The following is a 12,877-nucleotide window of genomic DNA, read 5'->3' on the forward strand; positions in this document are numbered from 1 at the left end:
ATGGGCCATGAGCACAGTGAGGGCCTGCTGCTGCTGGTGCTGCCAGTGGCAGGCGCTGTGTACCATGGGGAGGAATGTGAGGTGCTCCCCACAATCTCCCACTCTTCCTCAAGCCCTGTACCCTCATCCTGGTCACACTAGCCCCCCACATATACTCCCCCAACGTACCCTATACTGCTCCCTCCACACAGCCAGTCTGCCTCAAACTCCATACCCCACCATACACACTCTGCCACACACAACGTACAAGAGTAAGACTTTATTTTTGAGCTATTATGCAATTGCCTCTATATATACCATGCAAATGCACATTAAATAAGGGCAAAAATATTTTTTGAAAAAGAAGTTTATAGTGGATGTTCAACTTTCAGTATTTGATTTGGTGGGGGTTTTTTTGTATATGATCTGGTTCCAAGATGGCAACCCCCCTCCCCGCAAAGGAATGCTTCTGGGGGCAAGGGGAAAGATGTCTAGTGGCAAAGGTCAGAGGTTAGGGGGCAGGATTTCTGGTCCCAATATTAGAAATGCACAGCTTGCATCTTGCTCCTGATAAGAAAGAAATACTGTCCAAGGCTCCTCTCCCCCATCCTCCTTAGACTTTCTCATACTGATTACAGAGACTGGAATTTAACTGCATGGCCTTGGGGTATAAACTTTTGAACTCTTGTAGCATTGAGCATGCTTAATGAGCTGTTGCATATTTACCTCTCCGCCCCGTATACTCAAATAGCTAATTATACTATACATGTGATGTATGTGATGATGTAGTTACATGTATGTTTGTATGAAATGGAAGTAAGCTGCAGGAACTCCTGTGTCTGCACACGTGCCCAGGAGAGAGAAGATAAAAAACCGCTTGCAAATGCAACTGGGGCCAGAGGTGATCTGAGCTTCAAAGCTCCACTCTCTGACCTTTGTTTGCAAACAAATACATCCTTTTGTGCCGACTGATGTCTGTGTGTCTGTGATCTCTGCATTGCCTCCAGGGAAATGAACCGCCTTTGTGCAACAATTTGGCGAGTCAGGCAGGAGCTCCTTGGACCACCCCGGGACCCAGTGACAAGATCGTCCCTGCCACCACGGGGAGTGCGCACCGAGCTGCCTTTTGGGTGCGCCCAGGGGGTTTGAGACGTGAGTCGGGGTACCCGGGAGGTTAAAGGCTACCCGTGCAAAATTCTTGGTTTCTGAGGATGCCAGACACACATTCCGGCATTCTGATCGAGATCTCTAGGATACTTGAGTGAGTATACGAATCCCCTTGCCCAATTTGGTTTCTGGATCCGGGGACAAAAAGACTTGTTCGATTTGGTTTTGTTCCGGGGATTCTTTTGGCCCGGTATTTGGTGTGCGTTAGACGCACTTTGGTGGACGGTTCTGGCTCGGATCCTTTAGTGAGCGCTTTCTGGTATTTGGTGTGCGTTGGGCACACTCTTGTGGGCATTAAAATGGGTGTGGGTAGCTCCCGTGTAGAAAGCTCAGCTACTCCTTTGGGTTGTGTTTTACGGAACTCTAGCAAATTTACAAAGCAGGCAGATTATGGGGTGAAGATGAAAAAGGATGATTTAATTAAGTTTTGTCAACTTGATTGGCCAACATTCGGGGTCCACTGGACCCCGAAAGGATCCTTTGTAGTAAAAGAAGTGATGGCTATCCATGAAATAATTATGCAGAATGGACACTGAGATTAGTTCCCTTACATAGACTGTTGGTTAGGAGTGGTCCAAGATAAGCCACCTTGGATTAAGAAATGCTTAGTAAAGTCTCATGTGATGGTTGTTAAAGGAAAGACCCGAGGAGGACCGCCTGTACTCCCTGAATCTAATGGTGGCGGGGGGGATCCTGAATTGGCCAAGTATCAGGTTCGTTCTCTGACGGGTAGCGAGGATGAATCAGACACCTCCTCAGGACCCAGTCCTTCTGCACCACCGCTCCCTCCCTCAGGGAAACCACCACCGGCGTATCAAATTATACCTAATGATTCAGAGCAAGTGCCTCAGCCAAGTGCCCCATCTGAATCAGGGAATAAGGGCTATAATTTGCGCAAAACTGTAGAATCATGGCTGGTGCTGAACTGCCCAATGCGAGAGTTTATCGGAGAGAGGGGCGATGCAACTTTTGTCTACACCCCATTTAGTACTTCAGATTTATTCAATTGGAAGAATCAGAGCCCCTTTTTTCGTGAAGACCCTGAAAAGATGAGGGATTTGTTTCGATCCATTGGGCAAACCCATCGACCCACTTGGGCTGATGTCCAGATGATGCTCCAAACCCTCCTGACCCCTGAGGAGAGGAGATCAGTATTGGGGATGGCAGAGCGCATTGCAGCAGCCAGGGTAGAAGCGGAGGGAGCTGCCGGTAGTACCTTGCGTGATACCTGCCCTGTTGAGAAACCGGGATGGGATAATCATACCGCAGCAGGAAGAGAGCTGAGTGCACGGTATCTGGGGATTATAGTGGAAGCAATGGGGAAGGCAGTGCCTCGGGTTACTAATCTGTCTAAGTTGTATGAAGTGAGACAGGGAAAAGAAGAGGATCCCTCAGCCTTCCTTGGGAGGCTGTACGAGGCGTTCCGCAGGTTTTCGGACCTAGATCCAGAAGCCCCAGATAATCAACACATGGTAGATCTTATGTTTATTGGTCAATCCGCTGCTGATATTCATAGGAAGCTACAGAAAACTGAGGGAGGTCCCGGGAAACCGATTTCAGAGCTGGTGGAAATTGCATATAAGGTATATGGGAATCATGAGCAAGCGTAGGAGCGCAAGGAGGATAAAAAGGCTCAGCGACAGATGGCAGCGCTGGCAGCTGCTATAACTGGAGGTAACCCTGGAAAGGCTGGGATGCAGAAAGGGAAAGGAGGAAGAGTGGGAGCAGACGTTTGTGCTTACTGCAGGGAGAAAGGACACTGGAAGAGGGAATGCCCAAAGTTGAAGGAGAAGAGAGAGGGTGAACGAAGGGGTCACCTCATGCGGGCAGAGGAAAAGGGTGAGGACACAGAATGAAGGGGACAGGGATCTAAGACCACTACCCTTTGGGTTGGAGCCCGAGAAGATCCCATGCTAACTATTGGGGTTGGTGGCAGAGACTTTGAAGCCTTGGTTGATACTGGGGCTACATTTTCAATGATTCCAGAAAACCCCCCTGTGCAGGAACTAGTGAACAGCATGTTCTTGTGGAAGGGATTGAGGGAACGCAATCCTGACTCCCCATTTGTAAGCCACTCCTCACCAAAGTGGGGGACCATTTGCTTGAACACTCCTTTGTATATTCTCCGAGTTGCCCGGTTGCATTACTTGGGCGAGACCTACTCACAAAACTGCAAGCTGAGATATTTTTCAGAGACGATCAGATGTTGGTCCAGTTACCTGTCAAGCAGAGCTTGAACTATCAGATGGCTCTCCTGGAGGACCGACGCCCTGTAGTAAGTTCTGAAGATCACATGACTGGAGTAGACCCTTCGGTATGGGCTGATGGAACCACTGCGTGAGCTAAGTCGGTCTCCCCGGTAAGGATCATACTCAAGGATGGGGAGGGGCCCGTTTGGGTAAAGCAGTATCCACTCAGCCGAGCGGCCATGGTTGGACTCAAGCCGTTAATAGAGAAATACAAGAAGTACGGATGGCTAGTGGAAGGGTCCTCACCATATAATACCCCCATTCTTGGAGTGCCGAAGGCAGATGGGGTGTCATATAGACTGGTCCAAGACCTGCGAGCAGTAAATAAGAAGGTTCTTTCAGACCACCCTGTAGTCCCGAACCCACACACAATTTTAACACAAGTACCGGGGGAAGCTGAAATAGTTTCAGTGCTAGATTTGAAAGATGCTTTCTTCTCCATTCCCCTTCACCAAGAGAGTCAAAAATTGTTTGCTTTTGAATGGGAGGACCCAGATACTTTCCATAAAGCCCAGCTCACGTGGACAGTTCTCCCACAAGGATTCATAGCAGCCCCCCATATTTTCGGACTTGCCCTTCAGAAGGACTTGGAGGAGTGGAAGGGATCACACCCCGCAGTGACTCTCCTCCAGTATGTGGATGACCTGCTGGTTGCAAGCCCAAATTTGCAACTCTGCGAGGAAGCCACCAGATCACTGCTAAACACTCTAGGGGAAAAAGGATATAAGGTCTCTAGAGAAAAAGCCCAAATATGTCAGCCTCAAGTTACATTTCTGGGATATAAGCTCTCAAAGGGAGTCAGAGCCCTGGGTGCGGACCGCATACAGGCAATCCAAGGTCTAGCCTCACCTAAGTCACCCAAGGAGCTGCGGGCATTCCTAGGGCTAACTGGGTTCTGTCGACTATGGATACCAGATTATGATGGAAAGGCTAGACCACTGTATGACTCCCTGACTAAGGAGAGTCTCACTGAATGGAAGTGGACTAAAGAAATGCAGCACGCCTTTGATCTGCTTAAGGCAGCATTAACCCAGCCCCCTGCCCTGGCCATCCCAAATGATAAAAAGCCATATCGACTGTATGTTCATGGGAATCGAGGGGTTGCATCAGGGGTGCTGACACAACCATCAGGCCCAACTTGGAGACCCGTGGGATATTACTCAAAAGTTCTAGATCCAGTTGTGCTCGGGTGGCCAGCCTGTCTTCGGGCTGTGGCAGCCACAGCAGTGGTTGTCGAAGAAGCCCAGAAGATAGTCATGGGTGTGGACATGGAAATACACACCCCACATGGAGTTCCCCAGATTCTAGGAACTGAGGGAGGAAAGTTTCTCAACCCCTCCATACAATCACGGTATGAGATATTTTTGCTCTCTAATCCAGGACTTACTTTCAAACATACTACAGCCTTGAACCCTGCAACCTTGCTGCCAGAACCAGCCTTGAAGTCCTGAATCAAACCACACAGGTGCGGCCTGATCTTGCTGAGGACCCAGTTGAAGACCCAGATGCTGAATACTTCGTAGACGGCTCCAGCTCTGTCATCGATGGAAAAAGACGAACAGGATGTGCAGTGGTAACCTTGGATAAGGTAGTATGGAGGGAGTCATTGCCGAGCTCATGGTTGGCACAGGCCGCGGAACTCACTGCGCTCACCCGAGCATTACAGTTGGGGACAGGCCGGTGGGTTAATGTATATACTGATTCTCGCTATGCTTTTTCTACGGTTCATGCGCATGAACTATTGTGGAAAGAAAGAGGTTTCATTATGGCTTCTGAGAATAAAATTGCTAACGGCCCCCAGATTATCAAGCTACTAGATGCACTCCACCAGCCTAAAGAGGTAGTAGTAATTCATGTGCAAGCCCATGGGAAGGCTGCTGAGGAAAAGCATAAACTTGGAAATGCAAGGGCTGATGCGGCAGCAAAGGAAGCCACATTTATTAGTGGAGAAGCAAAGGAAGTATCCAGGCAGGCCTTGTCCCATGCCGTATAGCCATACGTCTGGGATCTAGTCCCGCAGTATTCCCCTGAAGAAGATAAATTTGCACAGGAGGCTCGCGCAGAAAAGAACTCCCAGGGGTGGTGGATAGTACCAGGAGGGAAAGTCATGATACCCAGGCCATTGCTTCGGGAGGTGCTGCAACAGCTCCATACAAGTACCCATATGGGAGGCTTGGCTATGGGTGATCTAGTGATCCACCAAGCAGTAGCCCCAGGGCTATATGTAGAAGCTCAGCGTATTGCTACCAGGTGCATCACATGTCAGAAAGTAAACCCTCGAACGAAACCTCCTGTGCCAATGGGAGGTAGACCCTGGGCAGCATACCCTGGACAAGCATGGCATATTGATTTTGCCGAGCTCCCACGATCCGGACAACATAGGTTTTTACTTGTCATGGTAGACCAGCTCTCTGGTTGGGTCGAGGCATGGCCCAGCAGAACTGCCACTGCGGCTACAGTAGTGAAGTATCTGTTGCAGGAGATCATTCCCCGGTATTCTCTGCCCGAATCCATCGAGTCGGATCAAGGACAACACTTTGTGGGAAAGGTAGTTCAAGAAGTCGCACAAGCCCTCAAGATCACTTGGAAACTACACACTCCATGGAGACCACAGAGTTCAGGACAAGTGGAACGCATGAATAGGACCTTAAAAACTCTACTCACCAAGATCTGTATTGAAGCACACCTTAAGTGGCCTCAGGCATTGTCGCTAGCTCTTACTTGCATTTGAAACACTCCCCAATGGGGCATTAAATTAACCCCATATGAAATTATGTTTGGCATGCCTCCTTGAGTCTTACCTCCTGGGATGCTAGAAAATGTAACTTTTGAATTAGGTAATAGCGAGCTTCACATGTACGTTATTGCTTTGCAGTCTGTCTCATCTTCTCTTCACAGGTATGCAGCCTCCTTTCAACGTCTGCCTTTAGACGTTCCGGTACATGACTTCTGCCCGGGAGACTGGGTCTTGGTGCAGCAGTGGAAGAAGGAACCTTTGACTGAGAGGTGGAGTGGCCCTTTCCAGGTACTTTTAACAACCCACACCGCTGTAAAGATTGCCGGCCATGACCGTTGGATACACCGTACCCGTGTGAAACGACATCCACGAGCGTCAGAGGACACCAGCTCCCAGGACGAGCTCACTCCGGAGGCTGAGCCGTCTTCGGAACAAGAAGCCAGCAGGTGGAGCTGTGAACCTACTAGTGATCTCCAAGTGCGCCTAAGACGGCTTAATCAGAGTTCAAAAAACCAGATGAGGAAGTAACAAAGGAAGAGTTTAGACTGTATTCAATCTCAAGAGAGGGAGGATATGGCGGGAGTCTTAATATGCCTTGTTGTTATCTATGTAGTAAAAGAGGCAGGATTGAGCAGCCCTAGCCACCACCCTATATCCCCATTTCCCTCAATTGCTCCCCCAGTAGCAAATTTGTATGTTGACACGATGGAAAGAATTGCAGGTACCTTCAATCTCACCAACTGCTGGGCCTGTGGAAAACTCCAGGGGGGCAGAGGATGGTGGCCTTGAAAGACTTTCCTTTAGCCCCGAAGTGGCTAGTGAGTAGTAAGGCGGATGTTAAGAGTACTAGCCAAGAATGGGAAGCAGAAAGCATCTTGAGGGGGGAATATTGTTAGAAATGCACAGCTTGCATCTTGCTCCTGATAAGAAAGAAATACTGTCCAAGGCTCCTCTCCCCCATCCTCCTTAGACTTTCTCATACTGATTACAGAGACTGGAATTTAACTGCATGGCCTTGGGGTATAAACTTTTGAACTCTTGTAGCATTGAGCATGCTTAATGAGCTGTTGCATATTTACCTCTCCGCCCCGTATACTCAAATAGCTAATTATACTATACATGCGATGTATGTGATGATGTAGTTACATGTATGTTTGTATGAAACGGAAGTAAGTTGCAGGAACTCCTGTGTCTGCACACGTGACCAGGAGAGAGAAGATAAAAAAAACCGCTTGCAAATGCAGTTGGGGCCAGAGGTGATCTGAGCTTCAAAGCTCCACTCTCTGACCTTTGTTTGCAAACAAATACATCCTTTTGTGCCGACTGATGTCTGTGTGTCTGTGATCTCTGCGTTGCCTCTAGGGAAACGAACCGCCTTTGTGCAACACCAAGATGGTGACCAGGGAATGAGGTACCTGTCAAGAGGTGGGGCTACCATTGCAGCCTTCAACAGCTCACCAAAATTCATAAAGTGGCCCTTCAGCCAAAATTTCCCACCTCTGCTCTAAATCATGCACCTAAACAAAGTCTGTTGCTTAGTTTCTTTCTCCAGACAGTCCTCATCCAAAGAATTTCTTTCTTTTTTGGAAAACACTTATACTTTCCTGCTCCTCATTGTGTCAAGAACAGACTAGTCACATGAGCAGGAAGATTTAGATGAAAGTAAGAGCTGCTTTTATCCAAGATGGAGATTTTATCACAGCTTCCCCCCTCCCCCCCCAACTTCATTTGGATGCGTCACATCCTTTTACAGGTAGTATGTTGTAAAACATGGCAAAAGGTATGTGAAAGATTTGGCAGCTGGTCCGTACAATTAGCTTTATTTTTCCCATATTTTGCTAAAGATGGGAAATTTGCTTTTATAGGTTTATTCATCCCACTGGGAAACAAATTAATCAACATTAGGTGTTTCCAAGGCCCCAGAAAAATAAATAATATAGGGTAAATTTGTACTTCCATTGAAGTAGCAAAACCCTCTTTGATTGACTTCAATGGAACCAAGATTTTACCCATGTTAATCATGAGATTTGCTAACTGAATAATGGAATGATTTTATAGATAAGACCTAATGAGCTGTATTATGAATCTTTAATTTTTTCTGCAAGAATAACATATTTGTTCTGCAATAATATTAACATATTTCAATATTATTAAATTAATTTATAGCCTTTTTTCCATGTAATTACTTGTTTACTGCAAGATTTCTCTATCTGCACATAAGAAAAGAACTGCCTTTTTAAATTACTGAGTATTTTGAGTGAATGGTCTTTCTTTTGATTTGGAGGGAACCAAAATGGATTTGGTCATAGAGTTCAGTGAGTTTTTCCTGGAATGGATTGTGGCTGCTGCTTATTTAACTGTTTGACTCTCAGCTCGTTTTATATTGGAATGCCTTTTAAGAAGTGCCTGGGTTTAAATAAATAATAAAGAATACTTAAAATATATCAAATATCTAATGGTAAGCAACTAGATTGTATAAAAACACAAACTATTTAATTAAAAATGTCACAGCATTAAGAAATCTATATAAAAATAGCATCTCCACTATTGTATAATCAAGGGCTTAGTCCGTCTGTCTGTCCGTAACGCTCATGGAGCACTTTGATTGCTTAGTGAAACAACAAATCAAGGTTCAGAGTGCCACCATGATGGCAGGGAAGGAAGGGATGGAGGCAGGAGGTGAGGCCCCCCGCTCTGTCCCCACCATCATGGAGACACTCCGTGACCTCTGAGGAGTAGGGCAGGGGGTAAGTGTGGTGGTGACGGAGGCAATGGTGGCATGTGGTGCTGGTGGAGGGAGACAGATGATGGCAGGGCAAGCTTTCCTTTCTTCCTCCCCCCCCCCCCCGGCTCCTGGGAGGTGGTGGCAGCAGTGCTCTGCCCCTCCTGCCCCTGGCCTTCTTGACAGGCAATTGGCTAGTACATCTTACATAGGGTTGAAGCCAATGCTAGACTGATCTTTTAGTGTCCATAAATATCAGCTTGTCAGGTACATGGCACTTTGTTGAAGTAGCCTATATTTATAATTATAAAACGGCAAGAAGCTTTCTGTAATTATGTTAAGTAATATTAAATATTAAATGTATATTCACAAATATTAGACAATATAATTAACTTGTTACTTATTATATTTATTATGCTTTTAAATATTATTACTATATAGAATATAATACATAATAATATTACTCTATTATATTATTCTATATACAGTCTTCGTAATCAATGTTTTTAGCAATTTTTTTCATTCTATGAACCTTTATGTTCCATGAAATTATCTTTCATGCAATAGAAAACAAGCAAACAAAAAAACTTACTTTTGAGGGTGCACACAAATTTTGAGGTGACATAGTGGATGAAAGGTAATTATTTCCTATAAGCAAAGCTGGTAACATTATTAACTTTGCCTGAACTTTTTCCATTACCTGTTTTTAGTTGATTTATTTTTCAAAACTTTAATACTTAAACATTTTTCCATTCTGTTGTCTGGACAAATTTTGGGAAATCTCATCCATTCAGCCACTCTTGAATGGAAACCATTCATTGCTTAGTTCTAATTAAAAAGTCTAATGACATTTCACACTCTGAAGTGAAGCAAGCCAAATTGGTGCCTTGGGCAAACTCCATGGGAGAATGGGTTGGGGGTGGGGTGGGGATGTGCAGGTTGTAGGGACAGAGGGAGGGAGTGGGGTGGGGATGATTCTGGCCTGGCCACAGGTGTGCCTCTCCCCCACCTCTACTTATGCTGTTGTTTAGCCTTAGAAACTCTTGTGCTTCCATGCTTTGGTGCTAAATTTCAAGACAATGCAGGAGCTGTCCTTTGCGAACAGGACTGGGACAGGCCAAGTAGATGGAGCAGGGTGGGAGGGGAGGTGGAATTTTAAAGAGCAGAGCAGTCTGCTGTAGAGACTAGAATGAAACTCAAGGTTTTTCCAACTTGATCATTGCTTTTCTGTAGCAAATCTGTGAGACCTACCCTCAGAGTATACTATCCACCTCCTAAAGCCAATCCATGTATGCATACAAAACATACAAGTGCTTTTAGTTATTCTCATGGAGTAATAATTCATCAGGCAAAAACATTGGTGATGGAGCTAAAGGTTCCAACCTTACTAATGATCCATGTAGGTGTCAGTTCAAAGACAGATAATGGAATGCCCTAATGTCTCTGAATATTGTTTTTTCTTTGTTTAAAAGCCATGTGAACTACATAGTAAAAATCTTTATTGAAAGTATACAGAGTCAAGCATTCAAACCCCCCCCCCCCCCAGTGCATTCTGATACTTCCTAGGATAATGCAGTATGACCACAAAATATTTTTCTTTCAGGTTCTCTAGTTCATATAGCGTAACCCTTGTCTCATTCAGCAAATACAACAGATATTGCTTACTTTCATCTTCAGTTTTCTTTTTTTTAGTTTAATTTGTGTCCTTAGGCTTTATATACTGCTATACAAACCCTGCTCTGAAGACAAAATTTTATATATATAATTTTTTTTGGACTTTTTCTGACACTCATTGGTATAGAGGGCTTTACAAAAATGTTATGGTCGTAATACTTCTGTGGGAGAGAATGGTATCATCATACATTTTTATAGGTGAGGAAATAATGAGATTGAGGTAAAGAACACCTAGTGATTTTTGGTACACAATTTGAGATACCAAGGATCTTCTTGGTTTTTTTTGTGTTTTGCCTGAGTACTCAGCCCTTGTGTTCAAAAGTGAGCTCCCAATGCTCCAGTAGCAAGTAAGAGTGCTCATCATTTCTGTAATTCAGAATCTAGGCCAAAAAACTATGGCATCTAACTGTGTACTTAACAAGTGAAATGTGTGGTTTAAGTAACATGACAGCTTCACTTGAGAACTTTGCGGTCAAAGCAGAGACAGAAACCAGCTCTCTCGTGTGTCATCCAGCTACTTTAACCCTGTGCCCATCTCTCCTTTTCTAAGAGTTCTCTGTTTAACTCATTCTATCTGTTCGTAACAAATGGGTAGGGGTCATGCAGAGACAGGTGCCCGTTACTGTACAGTCCTGGGTGACTACATACCGCTGACTGATAGCCAAATAAGGCAGGAGTTATCTTGGAAACAAGGTCTGCACAATCATTTAATTAAAAACTTCATCATAATGCATGTGCATTCTGGAGCTAATTAATTGTAACACTTCATAATATTTGTCTGTGATTTTTTTGCAGCCTTAATTATTTTCTTGCCATCTTGCTTTATTTTGTTTTGCATCTAAAATAGTAGTGTTTACATGTATTTGTATTTTCCTGATGTGTGTAAATGCCATTTAAATTTATATAGTAGGACAGACTTGCAAATTATAGTTTGTATTAAGATGATAAATACTTAAATATCACTGTGTTTTATATGGTTTGTGAGGACCAGACATAACTTGAATGCTTCCCACTTTAGGTTTTGTCTTTAAAATTCCAGCATTTCTGACCTCCACCTTTTTATTGAAGTTCTGTTTATTGGATTTATAGTACATCTGTGAGAGCAGAACAAAACAGTTTTGTTATGACTGTTTAAAGTACGGCTGGACACTACTTGAAAGTAATGCCTTTTATTTTTTTTTCAAAGACAGGCAGAAAGGCATAAGTCTGAGAAGAAATGAGATAAAAAATCAAGGTAGTAACACGAATTCAATCCACCCAGCAGTGAAAAAAGTGAGACCTGCTTCTATGTACTGCCTACCAAAGGCAGTACATAGTTCAGAATAATGGGATAAATAAAAGCTAGGGATGACTGGGTTAACTTTTCCAGTCCCTCTAAAGGGTGTCAGCTGTGATCAGTTTAAAAGGCTGCAGTTGGATCTCAGTTCAGTGTGTTTTTCTATTTTGGTTACATTCCCTGTGGAAACCAGAATTGAAGACAATTGCCAAAAATGTAAGACAGTTGAATAAGATAAGGCTGCAAAGAGGCCCTAGTACTTTGTTTAAGATAAAAACCCCATCCATCCACTTTTGATGTAAGGTATTAGGGAATATGAAGTAAAACAAGTAAGCTCACTACTAAGATGGTGAAAGTGAGTGATAGAGTAGCCTGAAAGGAACTCTCTCAGGAGCACAGAAGCAACAGTTCTCCAAGGGTCTTATAGTGGTAATGACCAGTAGAGTTGGTTATAGTCAACGTGCTCTGCCCCCAAGACACTTCTGCTAAAGGAAAATGCCTGTGTTCTAACTGGGATCAAAGGGGAAGATGCTATTGTCCTGGAAAAGCAGGAATGGTAAAAAGTGACTGAAATGCAGTTTGAATGAGTTAACTCTTGTACTGGCAGTATCTGGATATAGCAGCTCTGACCTTAGTGTAGTATAATTTACCTTGTTCCTTGGTTTCTGTGACTGGTGTAGACCTACTTTTAGTGTATTGCAACATTCCAGGAATCCCAGGGTCTAAGGACAAGTGATTTTTTTTTTTTTCAAAGTAGAGATTTCAGTATCAGAATAAATTGTGCTTTGAAGAATCAGTTTTACACTTTTAAAAATTGCTTTAAAAAGATGAGATTTCCATAATAGAACTGCTGCTAGATCTCTGCATAAAGAACTGCAGATTGAGGTCTCATATATTGTTGACCCAACTGTGCAAAACAAAACAAAACACCAAACACCTTAAAATCATGAAATAATTTTAAAAGACCATTCCTCCCCAAAATATAGAACTTTCTTCTGATGTTGGACCATGGAAAATTCAGACTTCCAATCTTTTCCCCTAGAGACATGAAAGAAAGAAAATTACTTTTTTCC

The 12,877-nt window shown here is 44.1% G+C and overlaps 1 protein-coding gene across 1 annotated transcript in view; it reads left to right on the forward strand.

The window, feature by feature from the left end:
* Positions 1 to 8,749, forward strand: part of LOC149867385 (uncharacterized) — a 181,610-nt gene extending 172,861 nt beyond the window's left edge. Inside the window, exon 2 of the mRNA XM_090045283.1 lies at positions 6,294 to 8,749. Coding sequence (XP_089901409.1) covers positions 6,294 to 6,660 — 367 coding nt within the window. The 3' untranslated portion in view covers positions 6,661 to 8,749. The remainder of the gene's footprint in view (positions 1 to 6,293) is intronic.
* Positions 8,750 to 12,877: the final 4,128 nt, after the last annotated feature.

This window comes from Crocodylus siamensis, chromosome 4 (genome assembly GCF_052110815.1).
Source record: "Crocodylus siamensis isolate JL-2025a chromosome 4, ASM5211081v1, whole genome shotgun sequence".
NCBI classification, from domain to species: domain Eukaryota; kingdom Metazoa; phylum Chordata; order Crocodylia; family Crocodylidae; genus Crocodylus; species Crocodylus siamensis.